The 27,742-nt window shown below is 54.0% G+C and overlaps 11 protein-coding genes across 11 annotated transcripts; 7 read left to right on the forward strand and 4 right to left on the reverse strand.

The window, feature by feature from the left end:
* GCG54_00010633 (uncharacterized protein) lies at positions 1–711 on the reverse strand (the record flags this gene model as incomplete). Its single annotated transcript, XM_045410553.1, has 3 exons — positions 1–305; positions 366–504; positions 574–711. The coding sequence occupies 3 exons, from the start codon at positions 709–711 to the stop codon at positions 1–3; spliced, it is 582 nt and encodes a 193-aa protein (XP_045258121.1).
* A 452-nt stretch (positions 712–1,163) lies between these two features.
* On the forward strand, positions 1,164–2,557 carry GCG54_00010634 (Geranylgeranyl transferase type-1 subunit beta; the record flags this gene model as incomplete). The annotated part of the gene is made up of 3 exons (XM_045410554.1): positions 1,164–1,866; positions 1,925–2,238; positions 2,288–2,557. 3 exons carry the CDS (start codon positions 1,164–1,166, stop codon positions 2,555–2,557), a joined length of 1,287 nt encoding a protein of 428 aa, XP_045258122.1.
* A 299-nt stretch (positions 2,558–2,856) lies between these two features.
* On the reverse strand, positions 2,857–5,917 carry GCG54_00010635 (putative serine/threonine-protein kinase; the record flags this gene model as incomplete). The annotated part of the gene is made up of 5 exons (XM_045410555.1): positions 2,857–5,225; positions 5,281–5,428; positions 5,537–5,630; positions 5,683–5,711; positions 5,870–5,917. The coding sequence occupies 5 exons, from the start codon at positions 5,915–5,917 to the stop codon at positions 2,857–2,859; spliced, it is 2,688 nt and encodes an 895-aa protein (XP_045258123.1).
* A 1,644-nt stretch (positions 5,918–7,561) lies between these two features.
* On the forward strand, positions 7,562–8,876 carry GCG54_00010636 (Peptidase M20 domain-containing protein; the record flags this gene model as incomplete). Its single annotated transcript, XM_045410556.1, has 2 exons — positions 7,562–8,636; positions 8,692–8,876. The coding sequence occupies 2 exons, from the start codon at positions 7,562–7,564 to the stop codon at positions 8,874–8,876; spliced, it is 1,260 nt and encodes a 419-aa protein (XP_045258124.1).
* Positions 8,877–8,929: 53 nt separating this feature from the next.
* On the reverse strand, positions 8,930–10,099 carry GCG54_00010637 (Methylthioribose-1-phosphate isomerase; the record flags this gene model as incomplete). Its single annotated transcript, XM_045410557.1, has 1 exon — positions 8,930–10,099. One exon carries the CDS (start codon positions 10,097–10,099, stop codon positions 8,930–8,932), a length of 1,170 nt encoding a protein of 389 aa, XP_045258125.1.
* A 555-nt stretch (positions 10,100–10,654) lies between these two features.
* Positions 10,655–15,373, forward strand: GCG54_00010638 (uncharacterized protein; the record flags this gene model as incomplete). Its single annotated transcript, XM_045410558.1, has 3 exons — positions 10,655–10,688; positions 10,792–13,622; positions 13,670–15,373. 3 exons carry the CDS (start codon positions 10,655–10,657, stop codon positions 15,371–15,373), a joined length of 4,569 nt encoding a protein of 1,522 aa, XP_045258126.1.
* Positions 15,374–15,939: 566 nt separating this feature from the next.
* On the forward strand, positions 15,940–16,386 carry GCG54_00010639 (uncharacterized protein; the record flags this gene model as incomplete). Its single annotated transcript, XM_045410559.1, has 1 exon — positions 15,940–16,386. One exon carries the CDS (start codon positions 15,940–15,942, stop codon positions 16,384–16,386), a length of 447 nt encoding a protein of 148 aa, XP_045258127.1.
* A 673-nt stretch (positions 16,387–17,059) lies between these two features.
* On the forward strand, positions 17,060–18,190 carry GCG54_00010640 (uncharacterized protein; the record flags this gene model as incomplete). Its single annotated transcript, XM_045410560.1, has 1 exon — positions 17,060–18,190. One exon carries the CDS (start codon positions 17,060–17,062, stop codon positions 18,188–18,190), a length of 1,131 nt encoding a protein of 376 aa, XP_045258128.1.
* A 2,415-nt stretch (positions 18,191–20,605) lies between these two features.
* Positions 20,606–22,832, reverse strand: GCG54_00010641 (FAD-linked oxidoreductase patO; the record flags this gene model as incomplete). Its single annotated transcript, XM_045410561.1, has 5 exons — positions 20,606–20,785; positions 20,877–21,878; positions 21,934–22,117; positions 22,253–22,671; positions 22,758–22,832. 5 exons carry the CDS (start codon positions 22,830–22,832, stop codon positions 20,606–20,608), a joined length of 1,860 nt encoding a protein of 619 aa, XP_045258129.1.
* Positions 22,833–24,242: 1,410 nt separating this feature from the next.
* On the forward strand, positions 24,243–24,926 carry GCG54_00010642 (uncharacterized protein; the record flags this gene model as incomplete). The annotated part of the gene is made up of 2 exons (XM_045410562.1): positions 24,243–24,645; positions 24,676–24,926. The coding sequence occupies 2 exons, from the start codon at positions 24,243–24,245 to the stop codon at positions 24,924–24,926; spliced, it is 654 nt and encodes a 217-aa protein (XP_045258130.1).
* Positions 24,927–25,493: 567 nt separating this feature from the next.
* GCG54_00010643 (uncharacterized protein) lies at positions 25,494–27,727 on the forward strand (the record flags this gene model as incomplete). Its single annotated transcript, XM_045410563.1, has 3 exons — positions 25,494–25,681; positions 25,735–26,934; positions 26,995–27,727. The coding sequence occupies 3 exons, from the start codon at positions 25,494–25,496 to the stop codon at positions 27,725–27,727; spliced, it is 2,121 nt and encodes a 706-aa protein (XP_045258131.1).
* Between the last annotated feature and the right edge of the window lie 15 nt (positions 27,728–27,742).

A 27,742-nucleotide genomic window follows, 5' to 3' on the forward strand; every position in this document is an offset into this window, starting at 1 on the left:
TTAGAACGCACCCGGGTGCGCCGCCTCCTGCTTCCTAGCCTTCTCCCTCGCAATCGCCTCCTGCTCCTCGCGAAGCGTGATCCAGACCCAGAACCAGCTCACCATCTCGAGAAAGGCGAAGGTCAGGAAGACGCGGTTCTTGAGGCCGTCGCCGCCCCAGGTTGAGGGGGTGTAGTTCGGGTTGTGGGCGTGGGCGTTGGGGTGGGCGAAGCGGGCGCCGCGGGCGTTGGCGTAGAGGGGCGAGGACGGGCCAAACACGAAGGTGTAGACGACGAAGACGAGGGACATGAAGAGGCGGGCGGGAGCTAAGGGTAGGCGATCAGTTAGCTGGCTCAGTGATCGGAAGGAGGTTGTGCAAAACGTACCCTGCGTTCCCCAGTGGAAGTCGACCCAGATCTCTTCGGGCATGCTTAGGGTGACGAGGTCGCTAATTCCCATCATGCCGAGGACGGCAGCGAGGAAAGCCAGGGCGGGAGATTTGTTCTCGAAGCTACGGGCATGGGGCTGCAAGTTTTCCAAGTCAGTCCAACGACGCATTCATGGCCACAGAAAGGGGATGGCAGGGGAACTCACCATGCCCATGGCCTCGCCCAGCACATAGACCAAAGCCTGGTCCGCGATGGTGGCCGGGTTCGTCAGGAAGAAGAAGGCGATGGTGACGTGGAATAGGGAGAGCGAGGTGATGAGAGTCTTTGCCGAAATGAGTCCCATGGTGTCTGATTTTCTTGGGACGGTCGTTCGTCCAGGTTGAGGGTTAGATTGAGTATTGCGACGGAGAGAGGAGGAAGAAGAAGCAGCTTGGTAAAGGGGGTTCCAGTCGGCGGCGCGTGGGACAAAAAGTCGGCCAAGCAAGCATCCCGTCATGTGTCTTATCGACGTGGATGTGCGAGCTAATCCTGCATCTGCGAGGCTTATCGACGCGCAGCTTCCCATTCGCCTGACAGCACACAGCTGGGCGAGGCTTCCAGTGGTGCAGCTTCCCTGCTAGCGCCTGGAACTAAGGGACTTTGAGAGCTGAGATGGGTGGGGGCGGGGTTCTGTAGGTACCGTCGGTATCCCGGACTGGCATGTTCTCGTCGTGGCACTTTTGGGGATGGGATTGCTGAATGTTCCATCATCTGCAACCACGAACCCCAATTTGTTGTGCATCACGACCGCGCAAGATGGCAGCTGACACCGCCATCCCGCTCGAAAAGGAGCGCCACATCAAATACTGGCAACGCTGCCACAAGACCTTCCTCCCGCACCAGTACACCAGCTCCGACAGCACCCGCCTCGCCCTGACCTTCTTCATCCTCGCCGCCCTCGACATCCTCTCCCCGTCCTCCTCCGACAAACACCTCCTCACCGCCGAGGACCGCGCCGCCGCGCGCAACTTCGTGCTGGGCCTGCAGCACCCGGCCGGCGGCTTCTGCGGCTCCCCGACGCACGCCCTGCCCAAGGCCGTCTGCGCCGGCTGGGACTTTGAAAAGGGCGCCCCTAGGCCGCGGCACGCGAGCTCTGCGAACATCGCCGCGACGTACTTTGCGCTCCTGATCTTCGCCATAATCGCGGACGGGCAGGAGGGCGCGAAGAGCGCGTACGCCGGCGTCGACAGGGTCAAGACGCTGCGGTGGTTGCAGAGGCTGCAGAGAGCTGATGGCAGCTTTGGGGAGCTCGTGCTGGATGACGGGCGGATCGAGGGCGGGCGGGACATGCGGCTTTGCTATCTCGCTGCCGCGACGCGGTGGATGTTGAGAGGCGATATGAAGGAGGGGGACGCGGATTGGGTTGAGGACATTGACGTCGACGCGATGGTCGGGCATATTCGACGCAGCCAGACATATGACGGCGGGCTTGCCGAGAGCTCGCAGCTTGAATCGCACGGTACGTTGCAATTCGTACAGAATCTTTGGCTGGCGGTGTGCTGACTTGGAATGTGCAGCTGGATACGCTTACTGCGCCGTGAGCGCGCTCTACCTCCTCGACCGCCCCCCGTCGCAGGGAGCCACCCCGCACCGGAGTGCAACCGTCGAGAAGGGCCTCGCTGACGTGGAGCTGCTGGTCAAGTTCCTCGTCTACCGCCAGTTCGACTACTTTGAAAAGGAGGAAGACGAGGAGGATGATCCCAACTTCGTCCTGCCCGACACGCTGGGGCAGCTTACGCTGGACGAGAACACGCGATTCGTTGGCTTCAACGGACGGTGTAACAAGGTTGCGGATACGTGTTACTGCTGGTGGGTTGGAGGGACACTGCAGGTAAGGAGGCGTCTTGATGGGGTCAGTGAACAGGACTAACAAGATGCAGATGCTGGGCCACGTTGATCTCATTGATGAGGTACCCTCGCGCCGCTTCCTTATGAGCAAGACACAACATCTGATCGGTGGATTCTCAAAGTACCCAGGAGGCCCACCTGATATTTACCATGGATACCTAGGTCTGGCCGCGTTGGCGACCATGGGAGACTCTACACTCAAACCCTTTGATGCGTCATTATGCGCAACCAACGAGACGGTTGAGAAGATCGTAGCTGCTAGGCAAGGCCTGGATGAGGTAGCCAAGGCAAGAAGGGCGTAGTAGACAGACGAGACATAGAACATGGCATTTGACGAGACATGTGGCGTTGGCTTGAATCCTTCTTTTCAATTGCAAAAGCATCAGCACCCTCTGTTTAGTACAAGGTATCCTCTCTAAGTATGGTACATGGCGCCGAAGGGGAAATATACAGAAAATAACAATAAGAGAGAGCTTTTGCCTCGGCCCATTCCACTCGGACCTGTATAGTGGGAGTCGCAACAAAACAAAATTCCAGACTGGTATTTTTTCAAAAGTGCGCTTGAGAAGGGTAAACAGATAATAATAGGGAATTTCTTCGTTCATGTCGGGATCGTCGGAGGGATCGCTGTCTGGGGAGTGATGGGAGTAATGGGCGTTTTGGGCGTTTTAGGGGGCACGTCATCTGCTGACTTTGACCCGGCCTGAGTTTGCGAAGGTATCTCGATCGGAGTCTCGCCTTCCTCATAGATTCGCTCTTCGATGCGCTCCCCAGGCCCACCGACAACGGGGCTGAAGGCATCCACTTCCTCAACCTCTTCCTCGGCCTCCTCGCCCTCTTCCTCTTCCTGAATTGGTGCTTCGCCAGACCTGCGTCCCATACCGGATGCGCTTGCGCTTCTTGAGTGGCTGGAACTTGTGCTTCTGGTGGTGCTGCCGCTGGCGTTCGCTCCGCCAAAGGCCAACATGGGGCCCTTGAAGATGTTTCGCTTCCGCTTTGCAAACAGAATCCCACCTCCCTGAGCGAATGGATTTGGCGAGCCCGGAGCTTGCATTCCCGCTGAGGCGGACGGCATGCCCTCGTTGAAGAGGGCAAGAGGAGCCGGGGGACCGGGCCCTCGTACGAGACGAATGTTGGAGGGGAACGCTGTGGACGTTGGAGTAGCCGGCAGAACCTTCACAGACGAATGATGGGGTGACTGTCCGCGCCCTAGCGTGTTCTTGGTTGATACAGAGCCGTTTGAGCTCGTCGACGAAGCTTTGGAGTGAGAGTGGTGATGATGGGGCATAGAACGTATGGATGAAACGGATGAAGATGTGGATTTGCGACCCCGCAGTCCTGCCGAGGAGCGACGCATAGTCGATCGAGGTGTCATGGGAGATGGGGATAATGATTGTCGTTTGTACGACGTCGTGATACGCGAGGGATAGTGCCCAGGCGTAACAGTGCTAGTTGATGCTGGGCTGCTGCTAAAGTTGCCAGACCCTCTCTGTCCAGGCAGCGCCTTATTCGCATGACCGTTAGCCACTACACCACGAGGAAGTCCGGCCTTGGCCTGTGCTACGGCGCCGTCGGCAGTCGGCTGCCGACTCGTCTGAGGCCGCGGGCTCGTATCCTTGGAGTGCTTGCTACTGCCACCCGTGCCGCCGTTCTTGTCGACCAGATTCGGCGTGGAGTGGCTGCCCCGCTTGTTCGCATGTCTACCCCTACGAGTGTTCTCAAAGAACCAGTGCGTCCAGTTCTTCCAGTGCGCAATGATGGCTTGAGAAGGCTTCTTTCGAACCTTTTGCTGCTCGGCAGGTCGCTCTGGCGTTCCGTTAGCCGCCAAAGCCTCCGACGTGGTCACGAGGTGAAGGGTCGAACCCCGAGATCTCGCGCTCCGGATGTGCCCTTCCTTAGGGGGCGGCACCGGGCGACGATTTCTAGACGTACTGGCAGACCGGATAGAGTCCTTGTCGATGGGAGGCGGAGGTTCCTCCGTGTTTGGACTTCCATTCTCCTTGGTGTGCTCTGGAAGACCTGGCAGGTCATTGAAGTCAGAGTAATGTGCGCTTCTCCTTTCTGAGCGGCCCCTGGTCCTCGGCGTTATAGGCGCGTCTTCGAGCCTGATGAAACGATTCGTCAGTCCACCATCCTCGTCAACTTCCTGAAGAACAGGCGCAATCCGGTCAAGCCTGCTAGACGCAGCGGATAGGCGGCGCAAACTCCTGTTCTCAGCTTCTCGCTCGCGACGCTTTCTCTCCCTTCTGCGCACTTTCCGCTCCTCCTTCTCGATAAGCAAGGTCCACCAGCCAGCCAAAGCGTCGCATCGTTGAGCAAGAACACTTTCGATTACCGAATCGATGTCGACGCCTGCGCTACGCATGCGCTGCAGAGTTTCCTTCTCCAAAACGGTCGCGAATGGCGGCGGTCTCGTGAGCTTAAGAATTGCGTGCTGAGCCGGAGCATGCTCGGCAAGAAAAGGGTTCGACAGGATTTCCGGAAGCGAGGGTCGGAGCAATGGCCGTTTCGATAGGAGCGACTTGATCAAAGGTATCGCAGCCAAGGGCAGGTGCTCGGGGAACTTTGGCTCCTCGCTAAGAATTTTCGTCCGTGTAACGTTGTCGTCGTCATCGTCGAAGGGCAGCTCTCCGCAAAGCAAGGCGTACAAAATGACGCCGAGACTCCAAACATCAACCTTTTCTCCCGCGTACTTCTCGCCCTTGAGCATCTCGGGTGCTGAGTAGCAAATCGTGCCGCAAAACGTCTGCAAGTGGTTGGACTTGCCCTCGTACTCTCTCGTAAAGCCAAAATCCACCAGCTTTACATTCTCGTGTTTATCGAACAGGATGTTCTCGAGTTTCAGATCGCGGTGGACGCATGACTGCTGGTGTACGTAGGAGACGGCGCCCACGAGCTGGGCAAAGATCTTTTGGACTTTGTGAACAGGCAGCGGGCCATGCTCGAGGAGATAGTTGTAGAGTTCATCGCCTGTCACGGTTTGGTAAGTATTTTTGCATCTTCATAAGGCCGAATGCAAACCTACCAGCGCAGTATTCCAACACGAGCCAGACCAAGTTTTCGGTAACAATGACTTCGTAGAGTCGGGCGATGTGAGGATGGACGAATTGTCGGTGGTGGTGGATTTCTCGGGCAAGGTTCGAATCGCCTTTATTCGCAGACTTGAGAACGACCTACGCAGAGTCATGTCAGCAACGGTGGCTTCGGATATCGCCCCATCCAGACGAAAGTGGTAGGCATGCCTTGGAGCCATTGGTAAGCTTGTGGGTGGCCAAGTAGACTTTGCCGAAGGAGCCTTTTCCAATCAAGCGCCCGAGGGTGTAGTTGCCGACAGAGCTTAGATCCTTGTTGGCAAACTCGCTGGGAGAGAAATCGCTGGTTAGTACAAGGCAAGTGTCATGGGAAGGAAGTCATGGTTAAGACTTACTCAAGAAGCTCCTGGTACGAGCGAGCAAGCTAGCATGACATTAGCATACTGATCCCAAGTGCTTATCAATGTAAACGTGTCGCAGAGCGATCGAATGCTCTGCTCAGGGGCTCGTCATGGGCTGATGGGTAGTCGAGGACAGAGGCGCGAGCATGGGAGAAGGGTATAGGGACAGGAGGCAACGCACCTTGGCCTTTCGACCCAGGGCCTCAGCATTCCCTCTATTCGCCTGCATCCCTCCGTCTGGCGATGACTGTCAGGTCAAGGCCGACCGAAGCGAAGCTCGGCGTGGTCGGCGGTCTCGGGCAGGACGGAGAGCAACTCGGGGTCGGGGTCTGGTCCGGTCGGCGTGAAGGGGGATGATGAGTACGGCTTCTCGTGGGCGAATAGCGGCGCGCAACAGGAGCAAGGTGCATGCAACAGCGTGGCGATGCAAAGAGGAGGTGATGTCGAGCAGGATACGCGTCGAGAAAGGCCCAGTCGCAGGGGGTGTGGAGGTGCAATTGAAGCTGTCGTCGGGAACAGTTCAGGGTCGTCGGTCGTGACGGTGGGACGTGACGAATACCTGGGGGAAGAGCACTGTGAAGTTTACCTCAGGTAGTGTCGAGGTGCTGCTAACGTAAAGGTGCAGCAGGTAGGTAGGTACCTCCGCCTTGCGTTGGTGGCAGCCCGTCTGCTGCATTCACGAACGGACCCGGTCACCGCAGTGGGGACGGGAGGTCGGAGAACGTGCTGTCAGTCCAGTCAACTTGCGTCCCCGTCAGCTAAGGCGAGGCGGACAGGGACCAGGTGTCACAGGTACTTTGTACCTCAGCTCTTGTGCTCCGTCACTCGGTCGCAGTAGAGGCCCAGGTGGGAAAAGGGTGCAAGGTCCAAGGTGGTGAGCCGCCACTGGCCGCCTGCAGTGGAAGGGGGAAACACCGCAATCATTTGTGAGATTTTCAGTGACCGGCAATGGACAGGCCATCAGAATTCCAGTACCATGATCCGCAGCAGTCTGGGTGGTCTGGGGAAGACACCGAATACCTCACCTAGAGTGCTAGGTAGTCTGGATGCATTCCTACAACCTGGGGACAGCGTGCAGCAGCTGATTTGGCTACGGCAGGCTGACCTCGGGCGTGCAGCAACACACGGGCGACTTCAGATGCAGAGATGAACAGCATGCTCTGGTTAGTGTCACAAATAACGAACTATCCGTGCATCCTTCCAGATGCATCTCGGGTTGCGAAAGTCAACGGCGACGCATGTTTTGTCAGAAGCCGAGCAATTGTTGAAACAACCGGGAGTCAGATTGACAAGACGGGAGTCCACCTCATCCATCCAGGTGCTTGGCCCCCCACCGAGGCCTCGGGCATTTTCCTTCCATCACAGACGCCCTCCACTGCAAGCAATATGCTCCTTGGGCTCCGTCGAGGTAGCATCTCGGACGTGGTGGACAAAGCAGACGAAGCTCGGGTCGCTGCATGAACATGCGGCAGTATGGGGGTGGCTGGTGCGCGCATGCCACGTCGAGCCACACTAAGGTTACCTTACCTTACCTTACCTTACCTTAGGTAAGGTAGGTGGAGGAGATAGCTCCAGAGTCCGTGCATGTGGCTGGATCCAATGGCGGCAGAGCTGACTGGAATGACCTCATTGCTTCCCGCGGGGAATTGTTTCCGTCCACTGAGCTCCCGCTGCGACCCTCTCCTTCCGACACCGCTCCGTTTGCAGCTGTCCGGTCTCCAGTCTTTCCCTCTTGGACGTGGTGTCGTGCTCTTATCATTGCCAGAGCCAGTGGAAAGAAACCTTCCACGCCCGTCATTGAAGGCGCACTACTTTCTTTTACACCAATTGAGTCTCGTCTATCTCAATCTTGAAAACGCCGCCGCCGGAAGCGATGCACATCCCAAACCTCCTGGCCGTTGCCGCCCTCCTCCGGCTGGCTGCCACCTCCCGCATCCAGCAACCTCTCGGCTCCGGTTCTGCTCCGCCCACGCCTCACGGCCCGGCAGCCGCCACGGAGGCCACGTCCGATGCAGCACCTTCTTGGCGCAACGACCTCATTTCTCTGCACCGCTCTCTCATCGAGATTCCCTCAATTTCGGGCAACGAGAGCGAGGCCGGCAAGTTCCTCGTCGACTATCTCACCGGCCGGGGCTACATCTCTCATCTTCAGTTTCTGCCCCCGCGCAACAAGGACAACAATGAGACCCCGCGCTTCAATGTCCTCGCCTGGAAATCGAACGAGCGCCAGCCTAAGCCTCGTATCGTTGTGACGTCTCACTACGACGTCGTGCCGCCTCACATCCCTTACAGTATTTCTGACGAGAAGATCACCTCCGAGACTCGCATCAGCGGCCGCGGAAGCGTCGATGCAAAGGCTAGTGTCGCTGCTCAGATCATCGCCCTCGAAGACCTCTTGAGCGAGGACAAGGTCAAGGAGGAGGATGTGATGCTCCTGTTCGTCGTTGGCGAGGAGGACACTGGTGATGGCATGCGCTTCTTCTCCGACTCTCTCCAGGAGACTGAACCCCGCCTGGAGTTTGAATCCGTCATTTTTGGAGAGCCAACCGAGTCCAAGCTGGCGTGCGGCCACAAGGGCGGTGTCTTCTGCGATATCACGGCCAAGGGCATTGCCGGCCACTCGGGATACCCCTGGTTGGGCAAGTCTGCTAACGAGATCATGGTTAAGGCCCTCGCCAAGATCATCTCTACCGACCTCGGAAGCAGCGAGAAATGGGGAAACACCACTGTCAACGTCGGCCAGATCATCGGTGGTATTGCCCAGAATGTCATTCCAGAGGCCTCCCTCGCTCGCATCGCCGTGCGCGTTGCTATTGGCCCAGAGGCGGACGGCGGAAACATCGTCAAGGGCAAGATCCAGAAGATTCTTGACGAGACTGACGCAGAGGACTTGGAGTTGACTTGCACGCACGGATACGGTGTCGTCGAGGCCAACTGCGATGTTGAAGGTCTGTGGCAGCAACCTTGTACTTTCATCCCACTGTCAGCTAACACGACCTGTAGGCTTCGAGACGATAGTCGCCAACTATGGCACTGACATCCCCAACTTGAAGGGCTCGCACACGCGCTACTTGTACGGGCCTGGCACCATTCTGGTCGCCCACGGGCGCAACGAGAATCTCACTGTCGCCGACCTCGAAGGGGCAGTTACGGGATTCCAGAAGCTGATCCTTCACGCCCTCAAGTAGTCCACTTGGATTCATTGACCGCAATAATCTTTGTAATCACCAGGACTGCATATCTATAGATCTACTGGTCCCACAATCTTCTCCCACTCCTTCTGCATAACCCTGCGGAGGTCAATCTTGTCCTGGTCCGACTCCGCAACGCCCCTTTCCGTGACAATTGCATCGATGAGACTGGCAGGAGTCACGTCAAAGGCCGGGTTCCAAACGCCGACGCGCTGATCGGCCGTAGCCACGCGGGCTGTCCGTGAAGTATCAACGGTACCGTCAGCGTTGACGACGGCGCCGGTTATTTGCGTCAACTCATCTCCCTTGCGCTCTTCAATCTTGATGTCTTTGCCGGTCGCCGTCGCCAAGTCGATACTCGTGGTCGGGGCTGCAACAATAAACTTGACTCCGTGATATCTGGCGACAACAGCGAGCTGGTAGGTGCCGATCTTGTTGGCCGTATCACCGTTACGGGCTACTCGGTCAGCGCCGACGATAATGGCGGCGATGTTCTTCTCCTTCTTCTTCAACTCGAACAGGGCCGTGGCCATGGAATCGGTGATCAAAGTGCTGGGGATTCCCTCGTAGACCAACTCAAAAGCCGTCAGTCTGCTGCCCTGGTTATAAGGCCTTGTCTCGGTGCAGAAGGCGTGCTGGAGAAGATTGTTGGAGAAGAGGGTCCTGATGATGCCAAGCGCGGTGCCGTGGCCGGATGTAGCCAGGGACCCGGTGTTGCAGTGCGTGAGGACCGAGATCTGCTTCTCGGTTGAGGCGCCGGCCTTCTCCTGCAGCCACTCAGATCCATGCTTGCCGATGGCGAGGTTGGTCTGGAGGTCCTTCTCCAAGATCTTCTCGGCCTCTTCGATGTAGGCAGTGATGATGGTCTTGGGGTCGTCTTGCGAGGCGCTGCGAATGCAGGCTTTCAGCTGGAGGATGGCGTTGGTCAGGTCAACCGCAGTAGGCCTGCTCTCCTTGAGGTGGTCCAGACGAGAGTCGATGTAAGAGACGGTATCCTGAGCGGACGAGGCGGTGCAGCTTCCATTGTGAAGCTCAACGGCATGGGCGAGAGCCGCGACGATAGCAATGGCCGGGGCACCACGGACCCTCATGGATTTGATGCAGTCGAAGGCCTCCTCGCTGGTCGAGACATCATCGTAGTGAAACTCATGGGGCAGTCTCAGCTGATCGAGGACCTCGAGGCGGCCGCGGGTGTACTTGACGGCTTGCAATCCGGACATGTTGCTGCGTATACTGGGTAAAGATGCTTTTGAAAAGTAAGCAGCAAACAACACGCAAGCAAGCGGGCGCAAATTGACTCTATGTACTCCAAAATGGGACGTAAGGTTGGGCTGGGCTGGAGGGGTTCCGACAACCAGCCCAGCTCACCTCACAAAATTCTGCCGTGCCCCTCCATTAGCACACTTTGGCGGCATCATTTTCAGCCAATCGATCGTCCAGGTGGCATCTCACCGCCCTCGGCGGATCATCGGAGCATCGAGGTGAAGAACACTGCTCTGGGAAGCTTGCACTGGGACCCCCTGAGCCCCGCGACAGGGATCCGCCGAAACGGTTGCTACCTTACCGGCCGGCGCACCTCGCGTACACACCCCTGCACCGTCCACGCCGTCCGTTGCGACGGAAGCTCCACCGTAGCTTCACTGACCTACCTTAGCCGTCCAACACGGATCACCATTCGGACACGCAGACAACACCGCGCCAACCTCGCCCGCCATTGAGCCCTGCCGTCGCAACGGAACATGTAATTGTCGCCTCAGCTGGAGGAGCCGTTCAAGATGGAACGGCCTTTTTCAACCTCCAAAGTCACTGGTATGTCCCCTCAATCCCTGTGCAACGTGTCCGTCGCACAAATCGAGAGAAAGAGACAGAGAGGGCTCCCAGCTAACGGCTTGCGCGCGAATGCGCTTTACAGTCGAGTACTTCGATCCCCACGATGTCTACAAGCTCATAGCCCCGGGACTGGTCCCGCGTCTCCCCCTTCGAAATCTGCACTGGCAATCCCACGCAGGCCCGTTGCGATCCATCGATACCCTCCACGTCGAGCTTGTATCCCCTGATGCACCCGCCGCCCCAGCTTCACCCACCGTATCGCCCGCTCTTACAAGGTCAGTCAGCGCGAGCACCGCCAAGGACGACGGCTTCCAGACCCAGCAAATCGGCGGGAAGAGCACCGCGGCGGACAATGCCGACACGCCCACGGCCACGGCTCGCTACTCGGGCGCCCAGCGACGACACCAGATACCAGGTCTGAGGCGCACACCATATCTCAAGGTGCTGCTGGTCCGATGCGACGACAGCGACACGTACAAGTCCAAGACGCGATCCGAGATACGAGAGTGGATCAAGGAACACACACCTCCCTCCCAGTCCACGCGGAAGGCGAACACGCAAGAGAACCATGACGCCTTCGAATGGCTTGTTGTACACGTCGTCATCCCCAACACGGCCGCCGCAAACCAACCACGAGTCAGCGGCAAAGGGCCTGATGCTGCTGAAAAGTCGAGGACGTCCAGATGGGGATCTGGTTCCTCAACCCTCCTGGAGAAGCTCCGATCCGACTTCAACAGCTCCAGCAAAAGCGCGCCGGACCGTATCGCACAGATTCGCATAGGTATCAATGATGTGCCGTACGATATCCTGCCTCGTGTTGTGCCCGCCACACCGACTGGCTATTCCGAATCCCGCCAGGACGCAGAGAATGCTTGGGAAGACCTCATTGGCAAGTTCAAGGAGCTGATACTCTCCTCATTCGACATGCGAGTCACGCAGTACGAAGATGATATCAAAGAGAAGGACTCGCAAAGAGCTCTTCCGGGGTGGAACTTCTGTACCTTCTTCATTTTGAAGGAGGGCCTGGCCCGTGGCTTCGAAAGTGTAGGCTTGGTCGAAGATGCGCTAGTTGGCTACGATGAACTCAGTGTCGGACTGGACACCGTCATCCAGGAGCAAGCGACTTCAGGCGATGCTGAGAGGCATGGGGGATCTCTCCTGGACCACACCGATGATTTGGTCAAGCGCGCGGAAGCCGCTGTTCAGGTTCTCGGTGCCGCTGAAGGGTCTGACGAGGACGATGAGCCAGTTGACTTGCAAGCTTCAGACGCCCCCAAGAACGACAAGTTCGACGAGATCCCTATCAGCTCTACAAAGAAGCCCTATCGGGAGATGATAGTGGCCAACAACGTATCGGTGTTCGACTTCCGCTGTTATATATTTGCCAGACAAATATCGTTGCTCCTTCGCCTGGGCAATGCCTGGTCTACCCGCGAAGAGCTTCTGGCTAAGCTGAGGGAGCAACAAGAATCCGTCCTACACGGCGTTGCACCCCAGGCGCCACCGCCCAAGCAGACTGAAGATGTCGAGAACCTGTCAATGCTGGCCGAAATCTGCCGCAGGACGCTGGAATTCGTCCCTGCCGTCTCCCAGGTCATGAGGACCGATATCTTGTCTGCGCTGAAAGCCAAGCATTCAGGCGACTCACCACTTCTGAGTCCGATCTTGTCTGAGGCAATCGACAACCTCGTTGCTTCCTTCGCTTTCTCTGTTGCTCAGCAGATTCTTGCCCAGACTTCCACCAAGGCGCTCCCCATCCCCCCGTCAACACTCGGTAACGCAGACACTCACGAGCAGAAGGCATCGATCCCTGAGCTTAAGACCATGATTCACCCTGCGCGAAACTCGTCCCTTTCAGTACGGACGACGAATACCAGGCCACCACCCAGCCCTGGCATATTCCCTGGTGCAAGTCGGGCCAGCACAGAAGATACCACACCGACTGCCCCCAACGCCCAATATCTCAAGGCAGGTCTAGAAGAGCTCGCTGCCAGGCGTGCCGAACTCTATGCCCTGTCTCGCAATGTCCTCCAAGGCACCGGCAAGAAGCGGGGCTGGGAAAGCGGTTGGACATCAGCGCCCGTGGTTGGAGAACCAGAGGCCAATGAGTTTGAGGAAGTGAGCCTCGAGAATGACGATAAGGAAGAGGATGCCGACGACTCAGCAACTTCTTGCGTGGGCCTCGCCGGAATCGAGAACGGGCTACTGCACGCTGCCCTGGATAGCCGTGAAGACTTTTACCGGCTCTACGAAACACTCACGGACAAAGCCCTCAGACACTACACCGTTGCGAACCATACGCATGCAGTCAAGACCAGTATGGCTGATCTTGCTGTACTGAAATACCATCTGGGCGAGTATGGCCCTGCTGCCTCGTTCTTCTACATGACAACGCCTTTCTTTGGAGAGAACAGCTGGAGTTTACTGGAGCTGTCCATGCTTGTTATGTACTCTCACTGTCTACGGGAATTACAGCGCAAGGACGAATTCGTCCGGGTGGGACTGAAGCTATTAACGAAGGCGGCCGCCGCTGAGAATGAAAGATTACTCCAGAAAAAGTCGCTTTCTGTGGGCCCTTCTGCGGAAGTTACATATCCCGACAAGAGCGCCATCAGTGGCTTCTTGAACGAGATCTTGAGCGTTGCGGCAACACTATCAAATGAGGTCCGGGTTCCTCTGAACCAACTATTTACCCAAGTGGAGGTCCTAGGAACCCCGGAGTATCACGATGGAAAGGACCGCTTCTCTCTTACCATCACACTCAGGAGCCTTCTGGTCGATGAACTGAAGGTGGAAAAGGGCACTCTTCGCCTCACCCGTACCATTCCTGGTGGAACGAAGGAAGTCCGTCTGCAAACCTCCGAGACAAGCACGTTGAAGCCGGGCGTAAACAAACTGCACTTCGTCAGCACAGTAAGTAACGTTATCTGACGTAGAAGGACTCGGCTAACTAGACACAGACGAACGTATCGGGCCCCTATAGAATACACCAGGCGGATATTGTCTGTGACAACGTCCACCTCCACTGGGAGCGTGACGTCACTCAGACACCGAGCAAAATGGCTCATGTCTTCCGCGTGCCCGACGTGCAGCTGTACCGCCCAGCAGGAGGTTTGAGATGCCGCCTTACGGCAGCCAAGGATATCCAACTCGACAAGAACAACTCGGTCGACCTGGAGGTATCAACCGGATGGAACTCCATCACGTCCTGCGAGCTGTCGGTGAAACCCGCTACCGGCGGTCTCCGCATCAACTCGACGGAAGCCAGTTTTGTCGGCCCTTCCTTTGAATATGAGAAACCACCTGAAGCCGGACTATTCCGTTTCGGGGCCGTATCCGAGTCGACAACCATCAAGATGCGCTTCCCTTACACTATTGAACAAGACGTTCCCAATATTTCGGTCAGAGTTGAGGTGAATTACACAACGGAGGACACGACGTACCACTACTCGAGCGTCTTCTCAATTCCCATCTCGCTGGCTTTGGGTGTAAATGTCCAGGATGTCTTCAAGGACAAGGAGCTCTTCTCCCGCTTCAGCGTCTCGACGGCATCTGCCAGCCCGCTGAAGCTGTTCACGACAAAGCTCCTGGATTCCGAAGTCTTCAAGGCCCATGCTGCCCCAGGGTCAAGTAGGACCGTCACAGTCTTCCCCAAACAGCCGGCCAGCTTGCTGTACAAGATCACCAGGAAGTCCGCGAACGTAATCACTGCCAAGACGCCGCGAACCATGTATCTCAGACTCGAATACAGCGTGCTGTTGGATGAGATTATCGACCATGTCGAAGAAGTCTTTGCCGAGGCTACCAAAGAATTGCCGTTATCGACGTTCTCCGGGTTTCTGATTGGACGTATCCTGAAGGAGGTCCAATCTGGTCTCTCTGCTTATGAGCTGGAACGTGCCGCCCTGCTTGGCGAGGTCCCGACGAGCTTCATCTCGCCCTTGTTGGCGGAGGGAGCTATTTCTGGCTTGGGCGCTGTCCCGGGTACCAGTGAAGATGCGACAATCATGCTGAAGGCCTTCCTGAAGGAATGGCAGGCAGCCCACCCGCGACTTATAATCAAAGAAATGGAATCTGCGAGACGCTCCATTCTCATACCCGTCGACGTTCCGTCAATCCCCGTTTTCCACTCTGTCGACATCCAGCTCCCGCCCCCCTCAGAGCAAACTTTCGACTCAACCGTAGCCGTCAACCAGCTCCTCGCTGCCAACCTCCGGCTGCGGTGGACACGCATCTGGGACACAGCCGTCAGCGACGGCAAGAGCATCAACAAGGACTACGAATTCAGCTACGAGGTCAACGGTCTTCCCGAGACATGGCTCGTCGGCGGCCGCAAACGGGGCCACTTCAAGAGCCTGGGCGTCGACAAGTCCGACACAAAGTTCGGCGAGTCGGAGCTCCATGTCCCCGTGCTGCTGGTCCCGCTGCGTGAGGGCCGGCTGCCGTTTCCAAACGTCGAGATCCGCGAGGTGAAGGAAGAAAAGGACGAGTCGTCCCAGGCGCATGGCCACCACGAGATCGACTACCAAAACATCGGAGAGACGGTGCGGGTGGTGGCCGACTTGCAAAAGGTCACCCTCAGCCTGGACGCTAGCGGCCCCAGCGGGGGCCCGCTTGTGCTTGAGAGCGAGCATCGCGAGGTGAGCGACCGCATTTTGCTGTAGATACCATAGACGATGCCGCCGTGATGCATGTTGCGACCCGGCATAATGTAACCACAAATTATGACGAACACTCGCCCGAGAACTTTCATTTGAGACCCCAAGTGAGCTCGTGCTCAGCCTTGCACTGCCCGTGGCCTGATTCCAGCCTGACGGCTTGCTGCCAAGAGAACAACGGCAGCGGGATTGCCGTCTCCATTCCGGGGCAACCTGCGATATACATGGGTCGTCCGCCCGACCAACTCACGTGTCGCTTGCTTCGACCCCAGCCGACCCAATGAGAAGAGTCGCACTGAGCCAAGCGAACCAACAGTCACCACACGCGGTGAGGCTTAAGCGGCACAGAGCTGGGGGTCGCCCGCCCGGCACGCACCCAAGAGCTGCTTCGCCCTTTCTGAATGGCCTGTAGCCGGCGGCCGCGTTCGTTAGTTGAGAGCGATATGTATCAAACTCGTGGCACAGCCATCATGTGATGAAGATATAAACGCAAGAAGATGCCCCCGCTTGAAAGTGGCACCTGTTGGTTTAGCACCTTCCCCATCAAGCCATCGTCTGATCATCTATAAAGAATGAACTTCTCCGAGTCTCACGTCCCCCAACAATCGTCAGGTCTACTGTCACTCATCGTCTTCAACCAAGCCAGTAACCACAATCAACACAATAAGACTACACAAAACCCAGCGGGGACACAACGGAACCCCTTCAACCACCTCAAGAGCCACTTCAGAATGTCTCACCACAGCAATGACAGCCAGATGACCCTCGTCAACAATGACGGAAACCAAGAGCCACCCTCTCAATCAAAGGCGCCCAAGAAGAAGTCGCTGTATCAGCGCTTGACCGGCTCCCGGGCCGGCGAGATCTCGGAGGAGGATATGCGGAAGTACACAGGGAAGAGTAAGGAGGAGTTGAAGGAGTGGGCCAAGGATCGGCCTGATGTTGGAAAGAACCAGGCGGCCGGGAGGGTTGACCGCGGGAACAACAATTTCGGGGTGATTGGGTTGGGAGTTCATTGAGACACCTGGGGATGTGGGCTGTAATTGTGTGTTGGACCGTGTATGAATACCAGGGTAGAGCAGAATGACGACAAGCATCCGTTTATGTAATGCCAAGCCAGAATTTTTGTTGGAAGTCTTTCAGTCAATTTGATTTCTCTGCCAACGACCAGATGATCGCCTGTGGAAGGTGACTTGACGTTTCAACGGGGATCTCAAGATGCCGACTTGCTTTTTGTACCCGACTCGATTCTGACGCGAACGAGATGGCAAGACAGGGTTCTGAGATGGGAATGAGCAGTATCGCTTGCGAGCTGAGGAGAAGGCGAGGGCATGATTGGTTTGACTTGTGTTGTGGGGAGTTGTTGGAACCGGGGCAGTGGGCGCGACTCGACGTATCGTGAGAACTTCCAGTACGCCTTTATGATGTAAGCGGGAACCAGAGCGATACCTGAGAGCCGACGCTTCATTATCTTGCCCAAACAACAGCATTCTCGTCAGCATCGGTCTCGGCATGGAAAACCTCGGGCCGTTTGAAGTTTTGCTAAGACAACATGCAGTTTTCTCTTATAAAAGACGTGCTGTGCCGTCAGACTTGAACATGTGCCAACAAAAGTCCAAAATCTCTATTCTCCGCACCAGCTCCCGCATCATCTACGCTTTTTGACGTCAAGCTTACTTTGCGACATCTACCATGGGCTCAAACGCGCCCAAGAACCTGGCCCTGAGGCTCCCGGCCTTTGGCGCACCGTTGGAGAAGATCGAACTTCCCATTCCCGAAGCCACCACCGGCACCGTCGTCACTCGCGTTCTAGCTGCGCCAGTCGTTCCATACACACATCTCGCCCACGATGGGAAACTTCCACAACTGAACCTCGAACCTCCCTTGATCCCCAACTCCGCCGGCATCGGGCGCGTGCACTCAGTCGGCCCCGATGCAGTGCGCCTAAAGCCCGGCGATCTTGTCTACGTCAAAGCCCAGGTTCAGGCCCGAGATGATCCCAACACCAAGATCGTTATTGGGCACATCGGGGGCAATGGGCCTCGGGCGAAGAAGCTGATGCAGGGCGAGTGGAAGGATGGGGCTTTCCAGCAATACCAGAAGGTGCCGCTGGAGAACTGCTACCTCCTCAATGAGAATAGGCTGTGCAGAGAACTGGGATACGATGCGGCTGTGCTCCAGTCTCTCACGATGTATGCCATCTCGGCTGGCGCCATCATCGAGGCGGCGGACCTCAAGCCCGCAGAAACCATTGTGATCGGCCCGTCTGGAGGTACTTTTGGCGGCCTGGCGGTCGAGATTGCTCTTGCGCTAGGTGCAAATGTCATTGCTCTCGGCAGAAATAACGAGAAGCTTGCGATGATGCAGAAGACGATCAACCATCCCAGACTGCAATACGTTGTAATGAGCGGCGATGATGAGGTTGATCAGAAGGCAATCATCGACAAGACGCCTGACGCAGCTGGGGCGGAGGTCTACAACGACTGGACCCCCGGCGAGCTGCCTGGTCCATTGTACCTCTCCGCTGCATCCCGTGTACTCAAGTGTGAGGGCCGCATCGTTCTGAGTGGAGGCACCATGGGTGGTCTTGGGGGCATCAACTACGCAGAGGCCGTCTACAAGGACCTGCAGATTCTTGCGAAGTGGGTGTGTCACCGCAAGACGCTGGAACAGCTCATCAACATGATTACCCAGGGGTTCCTCAAGATTGGCGCTGAGAGTGGCACGATCACGAAGACTTTCACCTTGGACCAGGTTGAGGAGGCAAAGGAATATGCGAAGAGGTGCGGTGGCTGGAGGCATTACGCAGTCATGAGCCCTTAGAAGAAAGAAAGACTGCTGTTTTCTCATGAGAGGCATCCCGCGACGAAACCATTGAATGATCTTCGCCAACCCGCACTCCGTGGAAGCTCGCTCTAAAGTTTCTTGCAACTCTGGGGAGAATAATAAGGCACATAAATAGAATAAAATGCAAGATCATAATGCGAAAAGCACCGCCGTAATCGTATAAAAGATAAAGAGAAATCATGACTTAAGCTGGCATAGTTATCAATGCATTTAAGGTGGAACCAAAAGATTAAAGAAGAAAACCAAAACATAAGATGCCCATCAGCTAGGGTTGTTGAAAGCCCTCAGTGATGTTTTGAACAAGAAGATGGCACAGCAATACGCCCATACCAAGCTTGAGATTGCCATAGCCATTAAGGATTCAAGATGATTATCCAAATGCTCTCAGTCCAGGTTGACTCTCTGGTAGCTAGTGATCGCGTCCCCCCAATAGTCGCGCTCAAGCTATCGGCCTCAGATTGAATCTCTGAGGCCTGACCTTCCACGATGTCAATGAGAGTAAAAGCCAGGGTCTGGAGCAACTATTAGTTATGAGTTTTGCTAGTCGGGCAGTGTTAGTTAGATATCTGGGCAGTGTCCCCTATGATTTATGATTATAGAGAGAACGGTAGAACTAGTAATAAGGATAATAATAACGATAACGATAACGACGACGATAGTAATAATAATAATAGATAATAACGATAATAAAAGTAAGAATAGGAAATATAGTTACTTTAGAAATAGGCTACGGATTGTTTACGCGTACATTAACACTGCCCGGATAGCTAACTAATACTGCCCGAGTAGCAAAACTCATCTAGGGATATACCGAGAAGGTTTCGAGACGAAAATAGCCCTCCTAGTGATTGCAACCGAGCAAGCTTTACCGAGAGCCCGTATTCTCCGTCAACAAATCTCTCAGTGGACAAGGTGGTGGATGATTTTCTTAGTTCCACTGGGGAATATCTGAAGTTCGGAGCTAAGGCAGTTAAGTCGCTCCCGGATCCCAGAAGAGAAAGGATTGGCGGTTTCCAAGACTGGAGTAAGAGGTCTCACTCATTTATTTATCCCCTTCTGACATTGATGTCAAGACTGTCGAGCCTTCCTGCCTTGCTTGAGATTGAGAAAGAACCAAGACAAGACTTATAATGGTTGCTTACTTTGGATCCAGGATCTCAGACATTGGAGATCTGAGACATCGCCGAGCTTCAACTGCCAAATTCTTGAGGCTCAACACGGCAACGGGTAAATGGTGCTCCCTGTGAATCATAGCAGTGCCGTAATGGCGAGACAAACATGGTGCTAAGATGCATCTTGATACCGAACGGGGTTGGTGGAAGTTGTCTTCGAGCTAGGTCGTGGATGAAGCGCATTCCAAGGCAGAGGATTGGAGCTCAGGTTTGCCGAAGCCAGCAACCTAGACAGCAATTGCAGTCCTGGAAGAGGATCGTTTCGTTAGCTTCCACCGCCAGTGAAAAGTAATTCGTGCGATTTGAGCTTGACTGGTCTCAAGTATCGACCTACTTACAGGGTGTGCCTGGAAGAGAGCTAACAAGAGGTCTTCAATGAGCGGCCGGGGAATATACGCCCACAGAAAATATTATTACTCCATTCTGATCTCCAAAAATAAGAGATTCATTGCCAAACGTATCTTACCGTGGTAGGCGTTGTTAGAACGGATCTCTCGACCTGCTTGCTAAACTCCTAATTATCAATCCTCTTTGGGAAAGAGAATGACGCAACAGTCAGATGGCTTGCTAGTATACCCCATTGAGTCTGAGTTACGCGCTAGGATATATGCCGTAATTACTTGCAGGGTAGGTTGGAATGGATACTTATACATATATGTCTCGGGGCGCACAGGGGCCGCTGCAAGGCGGTTGCTTGCGTCTTCCCCAGCTCCGGGTCATTGGCCCGAGACATCTTGGGATGCCATTAGGATACTAGGATGCTAAGATGCTCGAAAGTTCTACTAATCAGAAAGCAATTGGGGATGATCTTCGTCTTCTCCGGCGTGAAAATATCGCAATCAACACGCTTTCACTTTGCCGACTCTACTTGCTTGGCATTTGAGATTCTCTGACGACATGCCTCGGTGTTAGTCTAGTTAACTCGAGGCAGTGAAGGGGAGACCGAATCAGTGTGAAATTCTTATTCTTTAGTCTTGGACGGAGCATTTTTCTCCGTTTAAAACGGTGTTTGGGTGTTATGGAAGTGCTCGTTGGAGAGCGCATTCACCCCCAGAGAGACTTGCAGAGCCCACTGAGATTTGTCCCAGTCGAAGTTGTGTAGGAAATATTGTATTAATAATGTTGGTAGAATGTTGATCTAAATTGTCTAGGTGGCGTAGCACCTCAGATAGAAAGGAATCAAAAAGCTGGTTTCTCGTGGGCAAAGCTTGGACAACGCCTAGAACGGCTTCGAAGCTCTGCAGAAGGTACCGTCCTCGCTCTCTATCCATTCCTCGCTTCCAACACATTGCGGGCACCACAAAAGCCCCTCAGGATCGTACTTCACCTTGATACTACGAAGTCGTCCATAATTGGCTCCGAAGAAAGACCATTGCCAACCAGGCTCAATTACGTTTGCCTATGAAAGTAGAAAACAAGAATTAGCAACAGACTTCACGGATAGCTTCAGAGAGAAAGAACTAGAAGGATGACGAAAGAATTGGATAGACAATAGGACACAAATCAGGGCAACCGACCTCGTTCAGATAGGTTCCCGTCTCCGGATTTAACTCTCGTAGAACGTTCAACTTGTTGTATGTCATCTCGTTGACCAGCGCAGACACAGTGGTGTTTGGCGTGGAGTCCGTCCATGACTGGGAAGTGATGAGATGAACCACAGAATCGCGCCACGCAGGGTTCAGCGCATTGTCAACGGGAACTTGACTGATCGTCATGGTTCCAGACATGGAAGGATTCAAGGTTCCGTCCTTCAGAGTGATGGTTAGCTTTAAAAATTGGTAGAAACGAGCATGAAGGCACGGGGTGCTCACTGTTGGCGCGATGGCCTGAGGGCCAACCTGTTCCAAAACCTCGGCGAGTACATTCTCGTTTTCGGTGACAACCTTCCGACTGATGAGTCTTGCGGCAGAAATCCCAGATCCCCCGGCGTGATCCGGAATCTTGATGCCGGTAAGAAGGCCGTAGAAGGATGGAATCGGTACGACCTGAACAGAGCCGCTCACAACACCGCTCGAATTCGAGATGAGGTCTCGAATGGGAGCGACTGCTTTTGCAACAGTTTCGTTTGACATATTCCAAGCAAAGAGTGAGCCGGCCATGCCAACTGTCGCGCTCGAAGGGGGCCCTCCGATGGTGTAGTAACCCTTGATTCCTTGGTCTTGAAGTCCAGGGAGCAGAGTGTGCAGCTTTGCCACGAACTTCCACCAATTCTTAGTTGATGTACCATTGTTAGCGGACACATTGAGGCCAAGCAAGATCATATCTGGCACAGGGTATGCCTTGACTGTCATGTTGACGATGACGCCGAAGGTACCACCTCCGCCTCCACGAATCGCCCAGTAAATGTCCTCATTCTGGCACGCGTTGACTGTGATCAAATCACCATTGGGGATGACGACTGAGGCTTCGAGAATGCTGTCTGCGCCCATGCCATACTCTCCAGTCAGATGGCCATGTCCTCCTCCGGTAGCCCACCCGACGACACCAACGTCCTTCATAGCAACTGTTAGCCAGAACTCTTGAAGACGTTCTCGAGAGAATTCATACCATGTTCGTGCCGCCCACGGCCACCACATTGTTCTTCTGTGCAAAATCGTAAAGCTCGCCGTCTTGGACACCGGCTCCAATAGTGATAGCCATTTGGCTACCTTTCCACGTAGAGTTCGCGGGGCAGGAGAGAGACTTAAATTGTTTATGAAATTGGGTCTGCTTCATGTTGTGCGTCCATATCCTGTTGAGAATGTGTGAGCAATGCCGTGCAGGTGAACGATCGGCGGCAGAGAAGAACTTACGACAAGCTTCCGACTCCTAGGTTTCTATATTCAAAGATGAATCGAGGGTCTTTCATTGATCAATGAGCGCGTACCTGCCAGAGCCATTGTGCCCCGTGTTCTTGATAGCCAGCCTGAGGTTACGATCTTTTGCGAATGCAAGTGCCCTCTGAATGTCGCCAGAGTCGCTTGCATTGACAACGTAAGGAGGCAGAGCGCCTAAAGAACAGCCCTTGCTACCGGCATCAGGATCCCCGTTGATGCTGGTTCCGTTGGGGTAGATTGGCTCGCAGCCTTTCAGGGAAGGCGAGGAGGGCACACTGGCTGGATCCGAGGAATGAAGCGCCCAGGTTGTCCAATTGGAAAGAACGGTATTGCAGGAATCTTCGTTGTAGTTCGGCTCGGACTTGTACCACACGGATGCGAGCGGAACGGTGCGAATGAGTTTGCCGGAGATGGTCTGATTGAAGAATTCCCACTCTGACAATGATGGCCAGCAAGTATCCGAAGGAGCCTGTATCCGGGTCAACACAATTGTGTTAAGCATCATAGTTCATATCTGATGCGAAATGACAACGCCGAAAGTTGGTCTTCACTTACACACTTGCACGCATTAGCCAGAGTGCCGCCGGCTAAAGCAAAAGCTGCCACGAGAACTTTCGCTGTAGACACCATGATTCTTGTGACAATCAGTGATAAAACGAATGAATGTTGAGCGATGGCTACCTCAGACTAAGCCATGAAAACGAGAAGCCGTCAGAGATTTATACGAATTGATGAAGCGCTGCCGAGAAACCAATCTTGGACATGATTATTTCGCATTGATCCAATTAGAATAGCTGAATCGACCCATTTTGAAAGTGAGGAACTGAATGCCGTCATCCATCATAGTGAGATCAAAGAAACTGTGGTCGACGAGTCCATACATACAGCATCCTGGCTTGAGAGCGTATTCTAAGCGCGCTGTACGAGCCAATACGCTCAATAAGGCAGGCAACAGTGACTACTGCTTATATGTGGGTACCCGAGAGTCGGCTTTTTCTCAATGCCGCAATCATTCTAGAACAAGTGACTGTGGCAGGGTTCAGTGGCACGGATGCGGTATCGTTGGACGGGATGGGGTGGGAAAGACCGATTCAGGCGTCATGCGTGAACCGCGCCACTGGATTTGACCTGGCTGTGGAGTGCAATGTGCCGTCTCCCGGAGATTGAGATCTAGGTCACCCATAGCGGGCCGCCACTTCCTCTTGGTCAAAATATTTAAGCTCCATCTGTCTGGGCGCTCGCATAGAGTCCGCGGATTTCTCGTTCAGATCTCACCGCTGGAGTACCGTTACCGACCACTCATTCACCGTTCTCGTCCGAGCCTAATCCCGAACACCAACGATATCCGACCATTCTAGTGGCGTCTAGTACTCCAAGTCTTCCACAATGAGCTCATCAGAAGGCACTGTTAAACATAGGCGGCCTCATAAAAAGTCCCGATTGGGTTGTCAAGAGTGCAAGAGGAGGAAAATCAAGTGCGATGAAGCTAGGCCAAGCTGTCTCAACTGTGTACGCAGGGAGGTCGACTGCAGCTTTCGATTGGAACGACATGAAGGAGATGGTGCATCGAAGTGCATGAAATGCCGTTTTGGAACAGAGGTCTTATCTCAAACAAACACCACGCGCACACAAAGCCCAGGTCTCTCGAACTCGACCCAGACTAATGGTATTTCGATTAGCCTACTAGGCATACTGGCCGAGCAGTCCAAACAACTGGAAATCATATCCCATCGATTAGCAATGATGGAAAATTCCATGGCTCGGTCTGCTCCACACGCATCTTCGCATCCTATGCTGAGCTATGCTGACATGGAGCTGATGCACCACTACCACACAATGACAGCCTCGACCTTGGCTCATGACGATAAGGGGAAACGCTTTTGGCTTGTCCGGCTGCCAGAGCTTGCTTGCCAATATCCACACCTTCTTCATCTCATGCTGGCGTTCGCTGCGCTGCACAAAGTCCGTCTCCATCCTTTACAACAAGATCTCTTAGCCCAAGCCGAACGACACCATGTTCTTGGAATCCAAGGTTCTACCATGCTGCTGCAAGGCATCAACGATAGCAACTACGAAGTTGTGCACACTTCGGCAATTTTGATCGGTCTAATTAATCTAGCTTTGGGTCCAAGACCAGGAGAATACATCGCATTCAGCGACCAAGCTGGATCTGACTTTCTCGGGCTCTTGCGAGGGGTGCAATCGATCAGATCCCACAACGAAGACAGCGAAAGCACAAATACGCCCCCTGAAGCCGCAACGAACGTCTCAATACCACTAGAATCTTCGGAATACGGAGCCGACGCTGGGTACAAATACCATTTTCAAATGCTACGACGCCGAGCTCAGCAGATATCCGACATTGGGGTCAGGGCGGCTTACAACGTTGCGTTGGATGATTTGGAAGTGTTCTTCATTGTGATGGAACCATCTGCTTTGGAAAACGAGAGTAATCCAGCGTTACCTGATGCTGCACATCACGCTAGCCCTCTCGGCTGGCTATACCGGATTCCGGAGCGATTTCTAGACCAGCTTCGGAAGAGAGAATCTCTTTCATTGGCAATTCTGGCTTGTTTTGCAGTCGTGCTCAAGGAGTTAGAGCACGGATGGCCTGCTGATGGATGGGCAGATCACATTATGGCTGGGGTTTGCGAACGCACAGAACCAGAAGCCCAGGATCTTCTACAGTGGCCAGTGTCACGCCTGGGAGACAGTCTCTCGTGATGGGAGTCTGCCCAGAACATTGCTTCAGAAAAGAAAGTACCTGAGATTTCCGAGCCAAATCATTCGCAGCCGTGTTTCGAAGAACTTTTCGCCCTTTTCCAGGTGACGCGGCTGAGTAGAACGATATCGTAAAGAATACGAAGACGTTATCGCCAGGGAGAATTTTCGTATCTCATCCGAAAAATAACGATGACTGCCTATTCTGAACATCCGTTGCCCGACCAAACCAATCGGCTCGTCAACAACATTAGATTTTATGCAAATGGACTGAATTTTCTCCCATGTTATTTTTAGATAATTTTAGTCACAGAATGACGCTGTGCGTCGCACTCCGTAATCGAAATTCGTTTGGGTAGATTACTCCGCGATTACTCCGTACTCCGAATCCATCACTTACTCTCCGAGTGCGGAGAAACAAGGGATGCTGAACCCCACTACCGACTATCGGGGTGATCTTACTCTGATGAAGAACTTCGTCGGAGTTCCCAAATACTCCGTTGGCCAAACACGTTGGGACTTTCTCAAACGGACGAACTCAACGATTTATTGTGTCATTGAACGAATAATATGACGCCACGGCTAGCGGCATGTGACCCGTGTCGAACGGCGAAACTGGCTTGCGGCCATGAGCGGCCCGCTTGCGCCCGGTGCGTCACAAACAACCGAGAAGATGTCTGTGTCTATCGCGCGACACCTTTCAAAAGGAAGCGAAATGAGACACTTTCGCCATCATTCTTATCTTCAAAAACGGCTCGGTAGGTACTGGGAAGTGTCATCTGGTCAATAGTCGCTAAAAACTCACTGAAAGCTACCAACCACTGGAGGATTCGCCTGCATCATCAACTCCAACTCGTCCCTTGAACCCGAACCCTGGATTTCTGGGAGCGTCTAGTCACATTTCCATCTTCAGTCACCTGATACAAGATGCGAACGACAGCCCAGAAAGAACTGCAACCAGAAGTGTACAGTTTGGGCCAGAAGCTGCGCCCAATACTATCTATTTGGACGAGGAACCAATTGTCAAAAACACAGTGGACTTGATGAGACATGTCTTCCAAAGTTTTCCGTTGAATGCTATGCAAGATTTGATTAGCTTCTGGCGTGCTACAGGCGCCAATCTAGCTCTTGCTGAACCTTTCGTGGATGAATGCTCCCGAGCCCTGGGCACCATCCTGGAAGGAGAGACCGACAAACATGACTGGTGGCATCATTCACTCACTCATTCGTTACTTCGAAACTCGAGGCGGACACTTGAAATCAGTCTAGGTTGCTCCATTTCAGACTTCACGGCTCAGTTCGTAGGCCAGAACCTGCGATGGGAAACGGTGGGGATCTTCTTCGCAGCTGTGATCCGAGCTACAATGGAGGTGCCCTTCTTCCCATCTTTGTACAAATCAGATGTGCGAAGACAACAGCTTGTTGGACTAGCAATCAAGGTTTCGGATGCTTTGGCAGAGATATGTATATCTCTAGACTGCCTGAATGACCTCCAGCTCGTTGCACAATACGAAAACTTCATCGCTCATTCATACGTTCTTGGGATTCAGTGTAGGTATAATGAGCTCGGAACCTCCATAGATACGCAACTAATGCATCTCGCAGCTTATTCGGCTTGGAGAAGGCTTGGAGATGTTATAGCATCAATTACTGCTCTTGGTTATCACCAAAAGCCGTCAGGACCTGTTTGTGCACCCTTCTTCCTAGTCGAGCTCAGGAAAACCGCTTTCGCCCGCATTTACTCGGCCGATAAGAACTTTTCCATCTTTCTGGGTCGCTCTCCAAGGCTGAGCAAAAGATTCTGTCATCTCCAAGTTCCTCAAGGACGACTGATTCTTGACTCGGAGGAATTGGGTCAACCAACGCCTGACAAGACGGAAGATTGGACACAAGATGCACAGGCTTGCTACAGAGCAGACACCCGTTGGTCCGCACAATGCGCCTCCCTCAAAGAGGATATCCTAGCTATGTTGTTTGGCGACTGTCGAGATATATGCATGGAAAAAATAAAGTAAGCAGGGTTCCTCAATACAGACTGCATCTTTCAATACTTTCATGGCTAACCGCGCAGATTGATACGAGAGCGTGCTCAAAGTCAATGGATGCTGTTACCCCCTTCCCTTCGGCTGGAAGGGAGCATGAAACGATCAGACAGAACTCCATTTGAACGCGATTTTCTCATAAGCGCGCGTCTCAATTACCTTCACATCCTGTTTCTTACGCAACTTGTCTGTCTCAAGTCCCCGCCAGAACCGGACAAGATCATTGTTGAACTCGCTCAAGAGATTCTGTCTTTAGTCGTAGAAGCGGTCGTGCTTAGGGATCAGGCCGTCTCTTCTGGAACAAGTACAGTATGGAAGGTAAGGTTTCGACCTTCGAATCACAAAGTTCGATCTAACTCTATTGAGGTTGCGCACTATGGACTTCCCGCTGTCGGTATAGCGTTACTAGCCATGCTGAAACAGCCAAGTCTCGTGACACTATTCAAGATCCCAAAGAACAGAACTTTACAAGATCTAGGGGTACTCGTTGCTGAAATTGAGATGGGAACTATAATTCGGCCTGGAGAGCCGAATTTTACGGTGCTCTCGGCAGCTGCGGATACCATTCAACGATTTCTCGACCGCATACAAATGGAGGACTCGCAAAGTAAGTACATCAGTTCGCGGAAGGAAACTAATCCTTCCAATGATTCTGAGCCATGGGATTTCGGGTTGAGCCTGGATCCTTGGAATTTTGAACTTGGATTTTGGGAGAGTCTCGCAGAGCATCCCTCTTTGTACAACAGCGGAGATCAGACTTGATGTCTGCAAGCCGCC

This window comes from Colletotrichum gloeosporioides (assembly GCF_011800055.1).
Source record: "Colletotrichum gloeosporioides strain Lc1 chromosome Unknown consensus_89, whole genome shotgun sequence".
Classification (NCBI taxonomy): Eukaryota; Fungi; Ascomycota; class Sordariomycetes; order Glomerellales; family Glomerellaceae; genus Colletotrichum; species Colletotrichum gloeosporioides.